The following is a 21,568-nucleotide window of genomic DNA, read 5'->3' on the forward strand; positions in this document are numbered from 1 at the left end:
CAGGGGACACGGGTTCGAGCCCTGGTCTGGGAAGATCCCACATGCCGCGGAGCAGCTGGGCCCGTGAGCCACAACTACTGAGCCTGCGTGTCTGGAGCCTGTGCTCCGCAACAAGAGAGGCCGCGATAGTGAGAGTCTCGCGCACCGCGATGAAGAGTGGCCCCCGCTCGCCGCGACTAGAGAAAGCCCTCGCACAGAAACGAAGACCCAACACAGCAAAAATAAATAAATAAATAAATCTATTTTTTTAAAAAATCCCTTTGGGAAAAAAAAAATAGATTACCCTGGATTTTTCAAGTAGACCCAATGTAAATAAAGGGTCCTTTAAAAGTGGTAGATAAAACTTCTGGTTTCCAGTCCCATGTGTAAGGAGTTTGGAAGTTACTGCTCTGTTCTAACAAGTAAAAAGTTGAACAGACTGAAAAAACAGCTCTTCTTGGTCCCCTAAGAGACATGAGGAGACAGGTAAAATGTCTCCCTCCAAGATGGAGAGTCAGGTAGGATGAATAAGGTCATCACAGCTTACGGAAGCAGACACAAAGGAACAGAAACAGCCAGGGGATCCAGTGCCAGGGTAGGAAAACCTGAACTGTAATTGATGAATTGCTGGAGACTCAGTGAGGATAAGTTTGAGGTTTAAAAACGCCAGGGGGACCCAGTCATAGGGGACCCCCTACACTTCTGTGTTTTATGTGAAGGAGCTCAACTAGGGTCTCACAGTAAAAATCTGAGAAAAACTCCCTTGTGCTTCTGGCAGTGGGAGGGGAAAAGGAACCATTTTGAAATAACGCCAGAGCACTCTTAACAAGGCCTGCCCTCAGGAGAAACTAGTTAACCGGAGCCCAACCTTCTAGGGGAGGGAAAATACCCAACTCAAGTCAGCTCTAGCCAACCTGTCCCACCTAAGTGGGGAGGAAAAACCTGTAAAACGCTTGTGAAGTTCACAGTCCAGAGGGACATGCTCATTAGAAGTCTGAGACCTAATCATAGGGTTTATAGAACACTTCTCCTCCCACACTTCACCCACATTACTAAAGGCCTGTTTACAGCAGTTCCCTTCACCCAGCACATCATGTCTGGCTATGAAGAAAAAATTGCAAGGCATACTAAAAGGCAAAAAACACAATCTGAAGAGATAGAGCAAGCATCACATTCAGACATGGAGGGAGTCTGGAACTGTCAGACTTGAGAATTTAAAGTAACTACAATTAAAATGGTAAGGAGTCTAATAGATAAAGTAGACAATATGCAAGAACAGATAGGTAATGTAAGGAGAGATGATGGAGATTCTCAAAAAGAAATAAAAAGAAACGCTGGAGATCTAAAACACTGTAACAGAAATAAAGAATGTCTTTGATAGGCTTAGTAGACTGGACATGCCTGAGGAAAGAGTCTCTGAGCTTGAAGGTATCTCAGTAAAAGTAAAAACCTACAAAACTGAAAAGCAAAGAGAACAAAGACTGAAAAAAACAGAATATCCAAGAACTGCAGGACAACCACAAAAAGTGTAACATACATGTAATGGGAGCATTCGAGGAAGAAAGGTAGAAAGAAATAGAAGAAATATTTGAACCAATAATGACTGAGATCCCCTCAAATTAATATCAGACACCAAACCACAGATTCAGGAAACTCAGAAAACATGAAGCATAATAAATACAAATAAAACAAAACCAAACCAAAATCAAAACTGAAAAAATCCTACATCTAGGTATATAATTTTCAAACAGCAGAAAATCAAAGATAAAGAAAAAATCCTGGGAGAAGCCAGAGGAAAATCACACCTTACCTACATAGGAAAAAAGGCAAGAATTAAATGCAACTTCTCAGAAACCATGCAAACAAGAAGAAAGTGGAATGAAATATTTAGTGCTGAGAGAAAAAAAAAGACCCTAGAATTCTGTACCCTGCAAAATAATTTTTCAAAAGTGAAGTAGAAATAAAGACTTTGTCAGACAAACAAAATTTGAGGGATTTTGTTGCCAATAGACCTGACTTGCAAGAAATGTTTTAAAAAGTTATTTGGAGACAAGGAAAATGATATAGGTCAGAAATTCAGATTTACATAAAGAAAGGAAGAGTCTCAGAAAAATGAAGGTCAAATAAAAACTTTTATTTTTCTTATTTTTAATTGGTCTAACAGATGTTCATTCAAAATAATAGTAGCAACAGTGTATTCAACTATATACACTTACATATATCATATATGCACATGTGCACACACACGCACACACACACACACACACACACACAGAGTTGACCCTTAACATGGTTTTGAACTGCACAGGTCTACTTATACGTGGATTTTTTTTTCACTAAATAGATACTATGGTACTACATGATCTGAAGTTGGTTGAATCTGCAGATGCAGAACCTCAGTTACGGAGGGCCAACTATAAAGTTATACGTGGATTTTTAACTGTACAGAGGGTCAGCACCCCTATCCCCTTTGTTGTTCAAGGGTCAACAGTGTGTGTATGTATGTCTAATGTATATATGCTTATTTATAAGTAAAATGAATTACAGGAATGATACAAGGGACGGGAGGGAGGAATTAGGATTATTTTGTTCAATGCCTGTAAACTGAGTAGTATAGTGTTATTTGAGGGTGCCCTTGAATTTGTTGTAAATGTATATTGCAAACTCCAGGGCAACCACTAAAAAAAAATTTTTTTTAAGAAAAAAAGTACAGTTATCTCCCAGTATCTGTGAGAGATTTGTTCCAGGACCCCCTGAAGATACCAAAAATCCAAGGATGCTCAAGTCCCTCTTATAAAATGGTACAGTATTTGCACATAACCTATGCATATCCTCCTATATATTTAAATTATTTCTAAATTACTTATCATATCAAATACCATGGAAATGCTATATAAATGTTTGCCAGCACACAGCAAATTCAAGTTTTGCTTTTTGGAACTTTCTGGAATCTCTTTTTGAATAATTTTGCCCTGAAGTTGGTTGAATCCTTGAATGTGAAAACCTTGGATAAGGAAGGGTGACTGTATAACTGATATGCTAATTAAAACCACAAAAGGCAAAATAGGAGTGGAAGACAAAAGTAGGAACAAAGAGAAAGGGCAACAAATAGAAAACAGTAATGAATATGGTAGATAATCATCCAACTATATCAATAATCACTTTGAATGTTAATGGTCTAAATGAACCAATCAAAAGACAGATTTTCTATAAGCAACAAAAGCAAAAATAAACAAGTGGTACTACATCAAACTAAAAAGTTCTGCACAGGGCTTCCCTGGTGGTGCAGTGGTTGAGAATCTGCCTGCCAATGCAGGGAAAACGGGTTCGAGCCCTGGTCTGGGAAGATCCCACACGCCGCGGAGCAAGTAGGCCCGTGAGCCACAACTACTGAGCCTGCGCGTCTGGAGCCTGTGCCCCGCAACAAGAGAGGCCGCGATAGTGAGAGGCCCGTGCACCGCGATGAAGAGTGGCCCCCACTCACCGCAACTAGAGAAAGCCCTCGCACAGAAACGAAGACCCAACGCAGCCAAAAATAAATAAATAAATAAAAAGTTCTGCATAGCAAATGAAACAATCATCAAAATGAAAAGTCAACCTATGGAATGGGAGAACATATTTGTAAACCATAATATCCAGTAAGGGATTAAACCCCAAATATGTAAGGAATTCATGCATCAATAGCAAAAAAGCAAATAAACTAATCTAAAAATGGGCAAAGGACTTGAATAGACATTTCTCCAAAGATGTACAAATGGCCAATGGGTATATGAAAAGATGCTCAACATCACTAGCCATCAAGGAAATGCATATCAAAATCATGATATCACTTCACACCTGTTAGGATGGCTATTATCAAAAAGTCAAAAAAATTAAAAATAGAAGTACCATATGATCCAGCAATTCCACTTCTGGATATATATCCAAGGGAAATAAAATCACTACCTCAAAAAGATATTTGCACTCCCATGTTCATTGCTGCATTATTCACAGTAGCCAAGATATGGAAACAACTTAAGTGTCTGTTAACAGACAAATGAATAAAGAATATGTGATATATATTATATTTATGTGAACTCACTTATATATGGAATTTAAAAAATAATAAAGTCAAACTCATAGTAACAGAGAGTAGAATGATATTTACCAGGGGCTGAGGGATTGGGGGAAGAGGAAATGCTGGTCAAAGGGTACAAACTTCCAGTTATAAAATGAATAAGTTCTGGAGATCTAATGTACAGCATGGTGATTATAGTTAGTAATAATGTATTATATTTGAAATTTGCTAAGAGAGTAGATTTAAAGTGTTCTCACTACATATTCGAAAAAAGGTAACTATCAAGTGATGTATATATTAATTAGCTTGATCGTGGTAAATATTTCACAATGTACACACATATCAAAACATCACATATACCTTAAATATACACAATTTTTATTTGTCAGTAATACTTCCATAAAGCTGGGGGAAAATGAGAGATTGTCAGAGTGGATCAAAAAACAAGACCCAACTATACGTTGTCTACAAGAAAACCATTTTAATTAAAAAGACATATAGATTAAAAGTAAGTGGATGGAGAAAAATATACCATGCTCACACTAATCAAAAGATAGCAGGAGTAACTATATTAACTTTAGACAAAGCAGACTTCAAAGCAAGGAAAGTTATCAGGGATAAAGAAGGGCATTACATAATAATAAATGGGTCAATCCTTCAAGAATACATAACAATCCTTAACATGCATATGTCTAACAAGAGAGCATTAAACTATGTGAAGCAAAAACTGATAGAACTACAAGGAGAAATAGATGAATCTATTACCGTAGTTGGGGAAGTCCACACTTCCTCTTCCAGAAATGGACTCAACAACACCATCAATCAACTGGATGTATAAACAACATCATCTGTAGAAAACTTCATCCAACAGCAGAATACACATTCTTCTCAAGTTCACATGGTACAGCCACTTTGCAAAAACTGTTGACTGTTTCTTCCCACTTCTATGCATTTACCCAAGTGATTTGAAAACTTCTGTTTACACTAAAACCTGTATGTAAGTGTCTATAGCATCTTTAGCCATAATCACCAAAAACTGAAAACGACCAAAATGTCCAATGGGTGAATGAATTAAAAAACTGTGGTACATCCATACAATGGAACATTAGTCAGCAATAGAAAGGAATAAACTATTGATTCATCTAACAAAATGGATGAATCACATAAGCATTTAAAAATTTGAAAGAGGGCAGCCTTAAAAGGCTACATATATTACTGCATTTATATCACATTCTGAAAAACGCAAAACTACAGGTATGGAAAACAGATCAGTGATTGCTTGAAGGCTGACGGAGGGGAGAGCAATTGACTACAAAGTAGCTTTCCAGGGAAGTTTCAGGGTAATGGAACTGTTTCTCTGTGGTATTTTGGTGGTTGGTATATAAATGACTATGCATTTAACAAAACCCATATTTTATACCATAAAAAGTGAATTTTACTGCATGCAAATTAAGAAATAGTTCAAGTAGGATGTCAGTATGAAATCCAGGCTGAAAAATAAATTCAATTATATTACAAATGCATAACTTCACTGAAGGGGTGGGCAAAAAAGGAACTTACCTAACTTTGGATAACACTGCTTTGACTAGACACTGTAAATGTAAAGAATTGTACAAAACAACATTGTATTATGGATCATAAATTTTGTTTTACACAGGGGCACAGTTTAGTAATTCTGAAACTATATGTATACTAGGGTTAAATCAATATGCAAATATATTATAGATAATGAGAGGCAGGTTACAAGAGTGAAGTGACATGTAGGCACGGGGGGAAAGACTAGAATGAACCCAAGTGGTCCTAGAAGAAAGTCAGATGTCAGTATAAACTCACATTTATTTTAATACATATAAAGCTAGAGAAATAAATCAAGATATATAAGTATACATGGGTTAATATACATCCATGTATTTGTGTACTAGCTCTGAGGGGGACTTAGAAGCAGCGACAGTAACAATGAACACACCTACAGCCTAAATACCATTCTCCAGTAAAAGAAAACAGAGCTCTTTGAAGAAATGGCTTTTTCTATGGTGGGGACAGGGAAAATACTAGATTAATCTGGAGCAAACTTGAAGTGTCAAAAAAGTAATAAAGTGCTTATTAAAAAAAAAAGTGCTGGGGCATGTTGAAAGAGCACAGAAGCCAACCTGAAAGACCTTTCAATGGCCAAATAAGGACTGATGTGATCATCAAAATAGATAATGATAGCATTGGATTCTAACCTGAAGAATAAAATAAATATCTGCAAGTCAATACCAGTTGAGCAGTAAAGGATTAACCTTGCCTAAAGAGATTTGGCCTTTGCCTCTAGCTCCTGGGAGGTAATTTATAAGCTCTTCGGTGTCCTGCCTGATAAGAGTGTCTTTGTTTACCTGGAGGCATTGGGCCATGCCAGATAATCTATGCTAACAATGCGATTTATGGTTAGGGTTGGGGGAGGGGCTTGGGCCAGAGAGTTATCAGCTCAGCCTTCAAAAGGGCTGGAAACTAAGGTCAACCACATGGGTGGTCAACTGCGTATTTGTGACCCAGCCCCCAGTAAAATCTGGACCACTGAAATCGAGCAGGACCCTGTGGGACTCCTGGGCATGGAAGCCTTTCTGTTCCCCGTCTCTGGTTTGTAGGTAACAGGCTTCAGCCTCCATGACCTTCCCTGGGTTCTAAAAGGCAGGTTCAAATGGTTGTTAATCAGGGAAGGGAGGGGATGCAGAGGCAAGGAAGGAGCAGTCAAGCGCAGGCTTGGGGCAGGATCCTGGTTCTGCCTCAAGGGATACAACATGATAGTATCTTTGAGCTCTTCTGCAGAAATAAAACCCCCAACAAATGGAAGATGTCAGCATTCTTCATTCCAGAGAAGCTGATCATCAGGAGACCACCTGAGGCCAGATTAAAGGAGTGCAGGCCCTGCACATACCCTAACCCTTATCAGCAACCCTACCCTTGAACCATTGCTATAAAACTCCTCACCAAATCCTCCCCGGTTGGGACACAGTTTTTGAGGGCATGAGCCTGCTGTGTCCCCCTTTGTCCAGCAAAGCAATAAAACTATTCTTTTCTACTTCACCCCAAACTCTTGTCTCCAAGATTCAATTCGGCACCAGTGCACAGAGGCCGAGTTTTCGGCATTAACACCAAGGCTTGGACAAGTTTTCCTGGTTGGCAATACTCCATGCATGTTGCCACACATCTTTGCTGGGAGAAGATAACCTGAGAATGGTTGGGGTCAGGACAGGGATGGCTAAGAGAGAGGGATTCCCAAGGGGCAAAAGCAAACTTTGAAGGGGATAGATAGGTCCATTTTTTAAGTGTGATTATGTCACAGGTATACACATAGGTAGAAACACATAAACCTGTACAATTTAAATATGTACTTTGGGACTTCCCTGGTGGCGCAGTGGATAAGAATCCGCCTGCCAACGCAGGGGACATGGATTCAATCCCTGGTCCGGAAAGGTCCCACATGCCGCGGAGCAGCTGAGCCCACGCGCCACAACTACTGAAGCCTGCGCGCCTAGAGCCCATGTTCCGCAACAAGAGAAGCCACCACAAGGAGAAGCCCACGCACAGCCACGAAGAGTAGCCCCTGCTCGCTGCAACTAAAGAAAGCCTGCACGCAGCAATGAAGACCCAATGCAGCCAAAAATAAAATCTTTAAAAATAAACAAATAAATAAATATGTACTTTATGTCAATTAGAGCTCGATAAAGCTGTTTTGAAAAAGGACCTGGAAAGATGTTTTAATAAATGAAATAAAATCAAGCCACAGAAAAACAAGTACAGCATAATCCCCTTTATGTTAAAACAAACCATTGGTTTATGTTTATAAACATGTAGGAAAGTGTCTAGAATATTATGTAGCTAACAGAGGCTACTATAGGAGAGAATGCCCAGGTGGGTCAGAGGTAGGGGTAAAAGAGTGAGTATGCTACAATAACAAACAACTCCAAAATCTCAATAACCTGAAATAACAATTAATCTTTCTTACTCATGTTATGCGTCCCATGGAGGTCAGCAGGACGCCCTATTCTTCACTGAAATGGCAGAAAGGCCTATATTTAGCAGTACCTAAGCATCCTGTTCAAAGCTAGATAAGATTTACACTTGTGATTTTTCTCTTTATTTACACATATACCTCAACATTTTTTCTTACTTAAAGATTTTCTAAAATGAGCACATATTACTACCATAAGGAGAAAAACAATTACATAGATCAAAAGGTCTATGTCTGAAAAATGAAGGTGACCAAACACACAGAAGTAGAGTGCTATTTTGACCTTGATTAATGTTTCAAAATTGAAGTCTAAGTGAGATAATTGAAATCAAGGCAAAAGAAGGCGAAATGTGAAATGCTACTCTTTTAGAACCTTGGTTCTTAATATTGATGCAGTTTCCGATGTTTTTCTATAAATAATAGATCACAAAATGGATGTTTGGCACAGAGTTGCTTTTAAAAGTGCATTCTCCAATTCTTGACAATGCCCCCACCAAAAAAAAAAAAAAAAAAAATTTAGTGGAGACTAAGGGCAAGACAGAAAAAAATACAGATAAAGTAATACAAGGGAACTGATTACACAGACACACACCCATCATCATGATGCAACTAGGTTGCATATAAAAAATTACATATTTTAAAATGTACCATCATAACAAAATGCAACTGTAAATAACAGCTTGCTCAATAACTTCCACATTCATGTCCATAATAGTAGTGCTTTTGTAAATCTAATTACCACTAATTATTTTCAACAAATGATCCTGTCAAACAAATGTTTTCTCTGGCATGTTTATAACCGTAAAAATAGCAACAATAATAATCATGCCATGTATAAAAGCCTAATTTATGCCAGCCACTGTGCTAAACAAGTTACAAGACTGCTAATCCTTAAAACTACCTTGAAAGCAAGATATCTTATATAGATATTTCTCAGACATAAGAAATTGATGCTCAGATATAAAGAAACTTGTTCCAGCTCACATCCATAGGAAAAAGGTAATGCTTTTTTTCACTACAGTATGTGACCTTCTCATTTTCACAATTTACTCTCCGTGAGTGCCTTCCATCCCTTATTTATCGTTATCAAACAGCTATTTCCCCCAGGCACTATCCTAGGTTCTGGGAATCCAGAGAGAAATAGAATAGATAGGCTTTGCCCTTCGGGAACTCAGTTTAGTAGGAGCAGCCTAGGAAGCCACTCTATCACCAGAGCTGTGGATAGGGCACAGAGAGTGGCAGGGGCACCTACCCCAGAGCAGAAGCAGAGGCAGAAAGAAGGCAGTAGGCAACGGCCAGTCTTCCGAGAAGCACTTGGCTTGACTGAACCTGATAATTAGGAATTAGGCAAGGGAGAAGGCATTCCAGGTACAGGAGTTACCTGACTATAGGGGAGAAGAAACCGTACAGGAGGTGCATCTACTTCAGTATGGCTAGATAAGAATGTGACTGAATCCAAGAGACAGAGCTGCCTCAGCCACCTAACTTCACGTTGCTAAACCGACCCTGCTCCCCTGCCCGGCCCCACACTTAGCCTCTATTCCACAGGCCCCTTCCCAGGCATTGCCGCGTATTCTCACTGACAGCTCCGAGCAACCATAACCTTCTAACCCATCTGACAAGCTCTTTTCATGGCGGCAGAACTTCCACTATCTCCCAGGAAGCATGAACGCCAGGCATACTTAAGCCAGTTATCACCCTTGCCTTTAACCTGGGTCATGACAGTTCCTTCCAGACACATGGAAACCTTTCCAGTCTCCAGAAACCTGAGGTTTCTCACAAGTGCTACTAACTCTGTCCCAGGCATATCCTGACTAGAGGGCCCCGTGTCCTGGAAGTACTTGGAGTGCTAGCCCTCCGGCAAGGTGTGAACTGTTGAAAGCTCCTTGACCCTGTTAGTCTCAATCACCACCTAAGATATCCCCTTCCCCAGGCCTGTTGACCACCGTGGAGAAAAAGCACACAAGGGTGTGTAGACGGGGTGCCACTGGATGGTCATGCTTGCTGACTTCAGCTGGGCCTGCCGCAAGGCTCAGCAAAATATCATGAAAAGGAAAAACAGACTCAACATTTTAATAAGGTTTTTGGAAGTAAAGAAAAACGTGACTGTGGGCTTACTGTGTTTACTAGGTTTTGCTGGGTTCCAGAACAGATTCAGAAGGGAGCAATACCTAGGTGCATCCTGAGAAGTTACAGAATTTCAAGGACAAGGAATCCTTAGGAATCCAGGAGAAAAAAACTACCTGAGACAAAAGCCACGGAGGTCTTGCACTTCAGCACAGCAGCGGTGATTGCCAGAAGACAGGCGAGTAGCACAGCGTGGTTCTCTAGGCTTCCTGTGCGTTAGAAACTTCTGGAAACACAGGTTGAGGAGCCTCACTCTGCATACAATCTGATTTAGCAGGTCCTGGGTGAGATACCACTTATTCTCACATTGGGAGTTCTCGACTTCCATTTTAATGCTGACCAACTGAGATTTAAGAAAATGTGATGCAAGAATAATATACTCTATCAAGTATTCATTTTTGTGTAGGACAGCACAGCAAGAGCCTCAAATGCACAAGGATTCAAGGAAGACAGAACTCACTAGGACTACACGAAGATGAAATCCATACAACTAAAAACTGGGTCCAAATAAACTCAGGAGCAGAGAAGCCATGGTCTCAAAGTGAGTACTGAACTTACTGCAATATAAAACTGAATATAAACGGATGTGTATACAGAAGACAATACAAATGACATAGATCTCAACATACAGGTGTAGGAACTTCTGCTCCTTGCATCATCCTAGCACCCTCCATCGGCACCACCACCAGAGAACAATAACGGTTATACTTTTCCTCATGCCTAACTATGAGCTGGGCATGGTGCTAAAAACTATATGCGTCATCTTGTTTAATTCTTACAACCGAAGACAGGTGATTGTCATTTTCCAGTTTACAGATAAGGACATAAGGCAGAGAGAGGGTATCTCGCCCATGGTCTCCCAGTTGATTGGTCAGAGCCTGAGATATTAGGATATTATTAAGTTTAGCAGGATTACTGTGTTTATTGAGAACCCTTTAATACAATACCCTAAAATTTTACCACTCCATGTCTTATCAGTAAGCTGTGTTTTAGAGTCCCTTTGGGGACATCTACCCCTATCATGAACAGCAACTGTTATGGTGTCCCAACATATGTTGCTAGTTTCAAGGACTTCAGGATAGGCATGGGGAGGGGGGAAAGTGGTACAAGATCCTCTAGTTTGACTTCGGACCCTACAGTAATTCTCAAACCTTCATGTGCATGCAATTTACTTGGGTGGGGGGGGGGGAATCTTGTTACACTGCAGCTTCAGATTCATTAGGTCCTGGGGTGGGACTTGGGACGACTTCTAACAAGTTTCCAGGTGAGGCCTATGGGCTACAGTTTTGAGTAGCAAAACCCTAAACCACAAACTCCAAAGCAGCCTCCCTCTAGAGCTGAATGGGGTGATACAAGTATAGCTCCTGTAACTATTAAAAAAGAGGTACTTCGACTCATATACTGTTTATGTGTAACTGCCTTTGGAAACCTGGTAGGGGTGAGGTTTGAGACAGATTGGCACACATTTCCAACATTTATGAGTTCCTGACTGTAACAGCAGTAACAGCAAAAATATGCCTATCACCTTTAACGAGTGAAAATCGTAACAGATCTCTTGAGGTGAGAAGGGATGAAGTGCCTAATTTCTCTGGCTTTCCAGGTAAGAAATCAATGGACACTGTTTTAAGTAATAAATGGAAGTAAATACATACTATTTAAAATTTTAATAGCAGCGTTAGAAGACTGACATAAAACAAGTAATTAACACGTACAACGTGGGTCACAGAGAGGGCCGTACTGGGACATATATAGCCAGATGAGCACACCTAGTCTAAGGGGCCAACAACCCAAACTGTTAGAAACCCCTTGCCATTTACAAACAGTACCTCAAATTAAGCTGATCCTTTTAAAATTTCCAGTGTTTAGTAGTTTTTGACTTAGAAAAACAGCTTCAACCTAATTCCCTATAACAGCATTCAATTACAATACTTCACAAAGGCAGAGCCTATCTTTTCCTGCTCACCATTGTACTACTATTGTAGTGGGAAAGGCACTTCCTGGGACATACTAGATTTTCAACAAATAAATATGTGCTGAAAAATTAACAAAAGAAGACCCAAGACTCGAGAAGGTAAATGTGTAACGATAGAATTTTTTTTAAGTCCTATAAAAAAAGAAATGTCTGCTATTCTAGCACATGGACTAGATTTGGCTCCCAGCATTATTAGTGTATGTCACTAAATATTCTGGTAGTTCTGTAACTTTATAATTGGATTTAACCTATGTTATATCTTGCTCCGTGGCAGAAATATTCTTCCATGTTTAAACAAAATCTTCCTCATATCTTGAACATTTAATGACTAGTAACATAGGCTTAAAACATTAGTGGTTTTCTGCTAACTCCTGCCACATGATTGTCCTTTATTGGTCTAAATTATTTTCTCTCTTGTTCTTGTATGTACACTGAGTAAATATCCAGAGCATTTTCCCCAAGAAATCTCCCTTCCACAAATTCCCAAGTGACTCCTTTCAAAATAACATATTCAGTTAATGCCAGAAAATGGGTGGGTAGCAAGTTTTATAGATTCTTTGAAAATGCCTATTAACCAGGGGTGTACATCAGAATCAACTGTTGAGTTTGCCCTGATACACAATTATTTGTTTACTGCACCACTGTTTATAATAGGAAACAGTGAAAAAGTAAATAGACATTATAGGGGGCTAATTAAATTATGGTATACAATACAATGCAACCATTAAAAATCAAAATAAAGGTAGCATATAGTATGCTTTATACAAGCAAGCATGATTCTTCTCTAAGGGCTTTATATACGTTAACAATTTTAATCCTCATAACCAATCTATGAGGTAGGTACTATTGCTAGCCCCATTTTACACATGGGAAAGCCAGGGCAATAACTCCTTAGGTCAAACAACTTAAGAGCGGAGCTGGGATTCAACGCAGACAGTCAGGCAGAATTCATGCCGTGAACCTCTATGGTAGACTCCACATCTACAGTAGAGAGGCGTATGCATACTGATGGCACAAAAGGCCCTGACCAGTTCAGCGAAACAGCTAGTTTCTCAAATCCATGAATGTTACAACCCTGTTTTTTTCTTTACGCATGTATTAAAAAATGTTTGGAAGGACACATAGCAAAGTGGTAACTGTGTAACCACAGAAGAACTGGTTGGGTATTTGGAAATGGGAGTTTTTCAATTTCTTTATGAGCGTGTACTTATGAATATCATCTACGGCACACAAACGTTAAAAAAAGGCACACACGCCTAGCGCTATCATATTAGCGAGTAGGTTAAGGTAGGTAGGGCCAGGCATATTACTTTAAAAAGGGTTTTAGGGCTTCCCTGGTGGCGCAGTGGTTAAGAATCTGCCTGCCAATGCAGGGGACACGGGTTCGAGCCCTGGCCTGGGGGGATCCCACATGCCGCGGAGCGGCTGGGCCCGTGAGCCACAACTACTGAGCCTGCGTGTTTGGAGCCTGTGCTCCGCAACGGGAGAGGCCGCGACAGTGAGAGGCCCGCTCCCCGTGATGAAGAGTGGCCCCCGCTCGCCGCAACCGGAGAAAGCCCTGCACAGAAACGAAGACCAACACAGCCAAAAATAAATAAGTAAATAAATTTATAAAAAGGGTTTTAAGGGACTCTAAGTCAACATTGTTTTTAAAAAAGTAAAATTTACTTACCTCTAATTTAGTCTTGGTTATAGTAAGACTTCATTTATTTCAACACTTGTCCAACTTCAAACTGAAGTTTATTTCAACCGTTTCACGGAAGACATTTAAAAACATACCACACAGCTATAGTTTTATGTCATATTAAACTCAGCTTGAGTTATCTGATGACTCTGGGCCTTCAGTATGATACTACCCACACCAGACGTGTAAGTCGCCATTCCTCGTCCTGAGGTATTCTGCTCCTCAGGTACCCGAGTTAGAAAATCAGATAATTCACCTGGTCAAGTAGTGTATGTAAATTAAGTCAGTAAAAGCTTATGTGGAGAAGGACCTGACAATATGTAGACTTTTCAAAATCCCCTAAATTTGAATGTGAGATTCTGGAAGCTGATGTTTTCAAATGTCTGATCTCAGACGGAGTTCAGTGTGACCGGATTTTTAATGTAAGAAGAGTTGACTACTTGAGGTATATCCATGCAGTGTTTAAATCCCTCCACAGCAGTCGAGGAGCCCTCCGACCTATGATTTTGGTATTTCTGGTAGTGCAGTATCTCTTAAAGCAGCCCATTCTGACACTGGATTGTATAACTTATTAAGATGGCTTGTTTTTTAATAGAATTGTGGTAATATTTTTCTGTGTAGATTACACCCCACTGGTCCTAGTTCTTGAAGTGTGAATTGTTTGCACAATTGATCATACAAACCCAACAACCAAGAAACGTTAATAATTGTCTTCTTACTTTACTAAACACTTTGTGTTTAATATATTTTAAATTATAAAGAAATTACAAGGAACTCCTAAAAAAATTTAATACAAAAATATTACAAGTTAGGACAAGTAAGCATTGAGATATGACATTTGAAGAGAAGAAACATGCAGAAAAAGTAGCATAGGGTTAACATTTCATTGTTGACAGAGCTTTGGTACAGCAGAGAAAAGCACCGTAAAACTACTACTGTCCATAGTGTCTTTTCCTCCACTGCATTTGCAAGCGTATATACTAGGGAAACAGTAAACTTTAATTTGACCTGCTATGTATTATAATAGGTAAGAAATCTGATCTACTGTAAAGTGTAAGAACTAGGAAATTTCAGATAACCCCTTCTGCACTTGTTTTACCTCAAGCTTATACAGATTATAATCCTTAGTTGTCCAACACTTTTGGAGAAAGTGTAAAATGCAGAACAGTATTAACAATCTATGCCATGCAATAAAAGTTAACCCTTTGAAAATGAAAGGCTGTCAGAAAGTTCTAGTAACTGCAGTAGCTTATCATTTAATAAAACATGACAAGGCTATATGCCCATAAGTAGTTTATACTTAAGGTAATGGAAGGGAAATGTAGAAGACCTGGAGAATACAAGTTTTAAAAAAAAAAACAAAAGAAAACAAAAAAATATGCTCAATGATTCTTTAAAAAAGTCTCTAGGTAACTCTAAAGGAGTTGGGATTAATTAAAACTGGAAGGTGCCTAGTATCTTTCCTCACAGATTATAAGGTTTGTTAGCAACATAAGCCACTAGCTAAGGAAAAAAATTATTAAATTATAATAGGTTTCTATGAAGAAAAAAGGGCATTAAGGATGTTGAGCACCCTGTCCTAAAAATCTTCAACAACATGTACACATTGTTTTGTGCTCAAATGCACTCTAAGCGAATGAATCTGTCTCTGTTTATGTGAAACAATGTCTTCTAAGTACAATATTGATTTTTTAAAATAATTCAAAAGTAATTGTTATTCCTTAGCTGGTTAAATGCTCTATTAGTCTTTAATAAAAATAGTAAGTAATCCCTTCATTTAAAAAATCTTATCTCCTATGAGAAGTAATAAAATAGTAAAATTTGTAATTTTATCTATGGGCTTAAAGTGTCTATCTTGTAAAACAATATATTTATGAAATACAGTGGTTTGGGTTCTGATGGCAGTTGTTACAACTGGTAACACCAGTATGGGAGAATAGACATGCTATATGTTATGAAGGCTAACTCAGAGCAAAAAAGTTTATTCTACAAAAGAACACTGGAGGAGTAATTGCAATAAAATGTAAACAAGAAATTGTAAACAAGAAATAGCATCCCTCTCCCTTTACTTGACTAGTAAATAGTCTATACAAACTACATAGATATCAAAGGTTTTATATATGTACACAGCCAACATAATATCAAAATATATTTTATTCTGGACCTCTTTCAGATCTGATTCAAATTACAGTTGTCAAAGCAATACAATGCAAAGGGAAACTGCAACAACAACAACAACAAAAAATGTGCCTAGAAAGGAGAAAAGGGTCATTGGGGACAAATCATTGTGATGTGGAACCAAAATACATCATAAGTGTAATTAACATGGTCCAGGACAGCATAGAACATCTATATCAGTCTTCCTTACATAATAATCATGAAAACTGAACAATAAAGTTCTTTAACATGTACAAAAAACTGTCATGGGCTGGTTTACACTTGTACAACAGTTTTAAAGTTAACTGGATAACTAAAGAAATGATGCAGACATTTTAATCCAGTGCTATAAGTAGGCTCACAGAATTAGACCCAAAGGATTTGTAAAAATCAAAATTAGAACATTATAGCTACAATGTCAAAGTCAGGAAAGAAGAAAATTACTTCTGTATTTAGGGATTACAGAGCTACAAAATGCAGTCTGTGTGTTTTTGTTTGTAATGAGATGGAAAAGTACATTAGACTAGATACAACATGCAGAATGTTTTCTTGAACTTATCCAGAAACTCCAAAGAAAACATCATGAAACAGCTTACTAGAAAAAAAAATATGCCCTAGTTATTCACCCTGCTTCAACACTGTCAACGTAAAGGCAGAAATAAAGAATGCTATTAATACTTCAGAACTACTGATATAAGACATCAAATTTCTAAATCAGTGTATTAAAAAAGTGAACACTTTCTCTTTTTTTTTTTGCTCTCTCTTCTACATTTAATTAGAATCACGTTTTAAAAAAAAAAAAACTGATATTGAATGTGACACGTCAGAGCTATTACAGGAAGGAGCAATTCATAACTTCCCTAACTCCCCTTCCGTCCCTGCTGATTCAGAAGAAAACAAACAAACAAACAAACAAAAAACCAACCAGGGTCTCTTGTAGATTTGCTGCTATTCCCCAAAATGTTGGCATTTGCTGCCATGCCACAATGTTGGTCCACTGAAATAGGATTTCTGTGGAAACTGTCAACAGTAATTCACCAAATGCAAGTACCGTCCTTAGCATGTGAGAATAAATGCGGGTTCTATAGAAATGTACAATGTGCTTAAGAAAACGAAAACTGTTTGAAAAGAGTAAATAGCACTGCATTTGAGATTTATTTTTTCTACTTATCTAGTAAAACTTAACATTTTTGCTGACATAAGAATGGTCATTTGTGATTCCTTTAAACAGCAAAAATGCATACTCCTCTTCAGGCCTCTACTCGTAATAGTTTACATTACTCTTAACAAAATCATTCTACATAAACAGATAGCTCCTTAAAAATAGTACTCTCTCATTAAATCTAATTTGACAGAAATAAGTTTAAGGAAAAAAGGAGTGCTTTATAAGTTAAGTGAAAAAGTACAAATCTTTGGCCTTTCTCTTGACATTTTTATATGTCAAAAAGCAAAAAACCTTCATGTAATTCAATCTAATGATTACTTTTTGCACCATAATTTGTTTTTTACACCACAAAAGGAGGCACTTTCAGTATCTGTAAAAGGTGTTTAATCCTAAAACATACTTACCTAGAGAATAATGAACTAAAACAGAATTCAATACACTCTAAGACCCATTAGGAAATTAAAAGTTAACCACTTCTAAAAGTCACTTGAAAGTCAATGATGGTACCTGATCAATGACAGGAAATTGGGAATGGAACAAACATTAAGAACTTAGGGGATTTCCTACATGGAGAAGAAAAAAAGATATTCCTTTACGATGTTTAAGAGTGACAGCTGCTCTTTCCTTATTCTATTTTAATCAATGAGTATTCTATTCATTCAAGTTTTCCTTTCTATTTTTCCTTATAAGTTTCTTACAGTAGCCTATACAACAATGATATATAATGAATACCACAGAAAATCTACTGGAATCAGTAGATCTTCAGATAAGTTCTTAGAGAGGAAAAAAAAAAAAAAAAAAGGAAGGAAAAATAAGCAAGAACCTCAAAAATAGAACTCTACAGGCTGTGAAACTTGGTCTCTTACACTCATGTTACTGCTCAAATCAGAGGCGATCTTGTTTACGTCTAGCGGAGCAGCATCGTGGCACACCAGCAGGCAATGATGATGGTGAGAACAGCAGCAAAGAGGAGTAACTGGATGCTCACAAAGAACCCAAGCCTACAAAATGGATACCTTTCTGATAGTTTACACTTAAAAGACCCAAGACTTCAGGATAATAAAGCTCTGTATTTATAATCTTTTATATGTCCTACTGTGGCTATTATGCTTAAGTAAAATAGCTAAAGATTAAAAAAAAAAAAAAACAACAACAACAAAAAAAAACCCCCCAAAAACAGAGAAGATGACAACACCATAAACATGTAGCTGTCTATTTTGGCAGCTATACTGCAGAACTTCATGACTATCTTTCAATCAGCCGGGGAAAAAAAGTCAATAACTGTATGCAAAATGAATAAATTGTCCATATCAAAATACAAAAAGTACTATCAATAATCACCTCTGACTTTCAGATTTAAATTCAGTGCAATTGACAAATGCATCGCTAAAGGAAAATGCAGCTTAAACATACTCAAAACATTTGTGTCTATTCCTGGGAGCACATTTAAAAATTATTGCACAGATTTTTAAAATTTTATTTACTTTTTTAAAACAACAACAGAGGTCAACCACAGATGTGGACCTCCAGCAATAAAAGCAGGATTTCAAGTGCCAGATACTCAGCATATTAGGTTTCCTACATAAGTCACAGGGTAATAGTTCTAAATATCTATAATGTGATCGAAAACCCTAAAAACAGCTGGCACAAAACCATCATGAATGACTGCCTCTCTGGATGTAAATTTTAAAAAATATTATTACAGTATCATAGTCCCCACTAACAACAACTGGGGTACACATAACAATGTATTGTGAAATTAAGTGTATTTATTCTCTTTACCAATAGCAAATGCTATCCTACCTTAGTAAAACCAAGACTTGCTTCAATCAATGCTGTTTTGTAAAAATAGCAAAACAACAAATGCTGAAAATCAAAGCTGCATTACTTGGGTTAAATCAGTTTCTACTTAAAACATAGGTTAAAATTTTAGCAGTAGAAAGCTTCAAAATAATTAGTGACAGAGATAGTGTTATAAATTTGCCAGGCTTGATAATAAATGATATTCCTTAATTAAAATCTTTGAGACATAAATTTGACAACTATTCTCTTCAAAATCGACACTTCTGGATTATTACATTAATCATGACAAACCCTGTTAATCACACATATAAACATAGCCCCATGCTATCATTTGTAGATTCTGTATAGTTTAGCTTTTAGTTGCATGAGCACAGGAGGTTTCTGATCTGATACCTATACCTTTAAGAAAATATGTGATATTATAAACAGAGTAAAAGACATGATATAGTAGTGATTACTGAAAAAACAAAACATAGCAGCTTAAATCTATCTATTATTTGAAAAAATGTAGTCACAAGTACCACAAATGCAGAATTAGAGCAGCAGGGAGGTTAGTGCAATTATACCTTTTAAAAAAATTTTGAATCACTGCTATGTGAAAACACCTTGAAGCAAGTCTTTTGTTTTAAAGATTGTTTTTAAACTAAGGTAGCAAACATTTTGCCATGTAATGGCAGTGTTATATGTTGTTATCTTGCTTTGTAAAAAGAAAAATAACATGAGAGATTTTTAATACTGGAGTTTGGTTACATTACATATTTAAGCTTCTACACAGAATGATGGACACTTTGAGAAGCTAATCCTTATCCAGAAACATTTTAATCTCTTAAAAAACAAAGCAAAAGAAACAAATAAACAAACAACAAAAAAAAACCAAACCTACTTTGCTCCTTTTCACAATAGTGCACATTTTAACCATAATTTAGTTATGGCTACAAGACATCAGAAGATTTTTTTTTATGCATCTTCTCTATGGTATTAAAAAATTCTTTGTGCCCTTCTAGTCTTTAATTGGCAGAAATATGTCCCAAAAAAGAAACTATTGCATTTAAGCCACATCACCAAAAAACAAAACAAAAAAACCAAAGAGAAAAAAAAAAAAACAAAAAAAACCTCACAACAAAAAAACAAAGCAAAAGCAAAAACAAAAAACAGAGCATAATACCCTTTTACTGATGTGTCTTACAGATTGACATGACCAAAGTCATATAGTTCCATTTAATTTCCAATTCCCCCTTCTACAACATGCACCAATCAAATATATGCTCTGGGAGCCATAAATGTACCAAACATCTATCTCTTCAAAAGAATGCATTAAAATATTTTTAAGAATTTTTTGTTTAAAAGGTGAAAAAAATATAAACAAGAAACTGATTCACTCCCTTACTTCATGCATCCATAAACTAAACCAAAAACAAAGTTTAAAAGCAAGAACAAACTACTGCTGCAAGTTTTTGTAAGTCCGTTTTCTCTGTACATACAAACTGCTAAACTACTGAAGGGAAAAAAGAATATAATCCATGGTGTCTGCTGATTCAAAGGGGAGAAACAAGGCTGTCATTAGTATCCAAAAACTCGTACATGTATGGGCTGCTTTTATAACGCTTATTTTTTTCTCTCTTCTGTTTTTCATATCCAAAACTTCTAAATGCTATTTTAGGGGCACAGCAGATTAGATTCCAGCACTTGGTGAACAGAATTCACAAGCTGTGACAAAATTCTGTCATCTTCAGGGTGCAATTTTGTTTATATACACTGTATGTATATATTTCTCTTAGATTTGGCTGTAGTGGACTGGCCATGGTTCAAGTGGGACTATAGCAGTACTTGGGTCGGGGACAGTCATTTTGGCTATATACACATTCATAGTCGGTCCATGGCTTCCAACTAGTAGCGCTATTTCCGAAGGTCTAATACACAAACCTGTAAGAAATTAAAATAATCAACCAGTGTGTAAAGAATTTCATTGTACATTTTTATACAGTTTGGAATCTATTTCTTAGTTCCAAGTTCATGAAACTGGTAAAACAAAAGTAATCATAGCAATGGGCACCAACAGAAACCAGATAAATTGTCTGAAAGTAGATGGAGTTAACAACCATGGGCTAATACTACAGAGGAAGAACCATGGCTAACATGCTGAAGATTTACTCTGTTAATTAAAAAGTAGAAAAAATATACTCAAAATAGACCATTTTCTATCTCTTGGATCTTAATGAAAGATACTACACATTACATTAAGCTATTGCTTCAGTGAACAGCTAATAGCTATCCCCTTTCCATCTTCCCTTTGCTTTCAGAACTTTAGAAGCTGTAACTAGTATTTCTGTGACTACATGGCCAACCTCATCCTGAAAGTCTCTTGGTATCACACATTCCTCAATGCAGACCCAACTGCCTCTATTTCCCCTTCCCTGGGCCACCAACACTCTTCTGCAAGGAAGAGAAGGCAAAAATAGGCATTAAAAATTCAAGTCTCTCTCACAGTGCTACACTTAATTTCAGTGATGAAGTTGTACACTAAAAATAACTGTCCATTTCTTGATTATGAAGGCACTCTTCTGGCAAAGATAGCCTAAATTCTGTTCACATTATTTGAATGAAATGAACATGAAAAGTATAGAGCCTTC

General features: G+C 37.4%; 1 protein-coding gene across 8 annotated transcripts in view; it reads right to left on the bottom strand.

Annotated features, from left to right (window-relative positions):
* Nucleotides 1–18,596: 18,596 nt before the first annotated feature.
* TBL1XR1 (TBL1X/Y related 1) overlaps nucleotides 18,597–21,568 on the bottom strand; it is a 177,616-nt gene continuing 174,644 nt past the window's right edge. For all 8 annotated transcript variants that reach the window (XM_057545056.1, XM_057545058.1, XM_057545057.1 and 5 more), the window contains one exon: nucleotides 18,597–20,861. In XM_057545056.1, coding sequence (XP_057401039.1) covers nucleotides 20,835–20,861 — 27 coding nt within the window. In that variant the 3' untranslated portion in view covers nucleotides 18,597–20,834. The remainder of the gene's footprint in view (nucleotides 20,862–21,568) is intronic.

The sequence above is a fragment of the Balaenoptera acutorostrata genome, chromosome 4 (genome assembly GCF_949987535.1).
Source record: "Balaenoptera acutorostrata chromosome 4, mBalAcu1.1, whole genome shotgun sequence".
NCBI classification, from domain to species: domain Eukaryota; kingdom Metazoa; phylum Chordata; class Mammalia; order Artiodactyla; family Balaenopteridae; genus Balaenoptera; species Balaenoptera acutorostrata.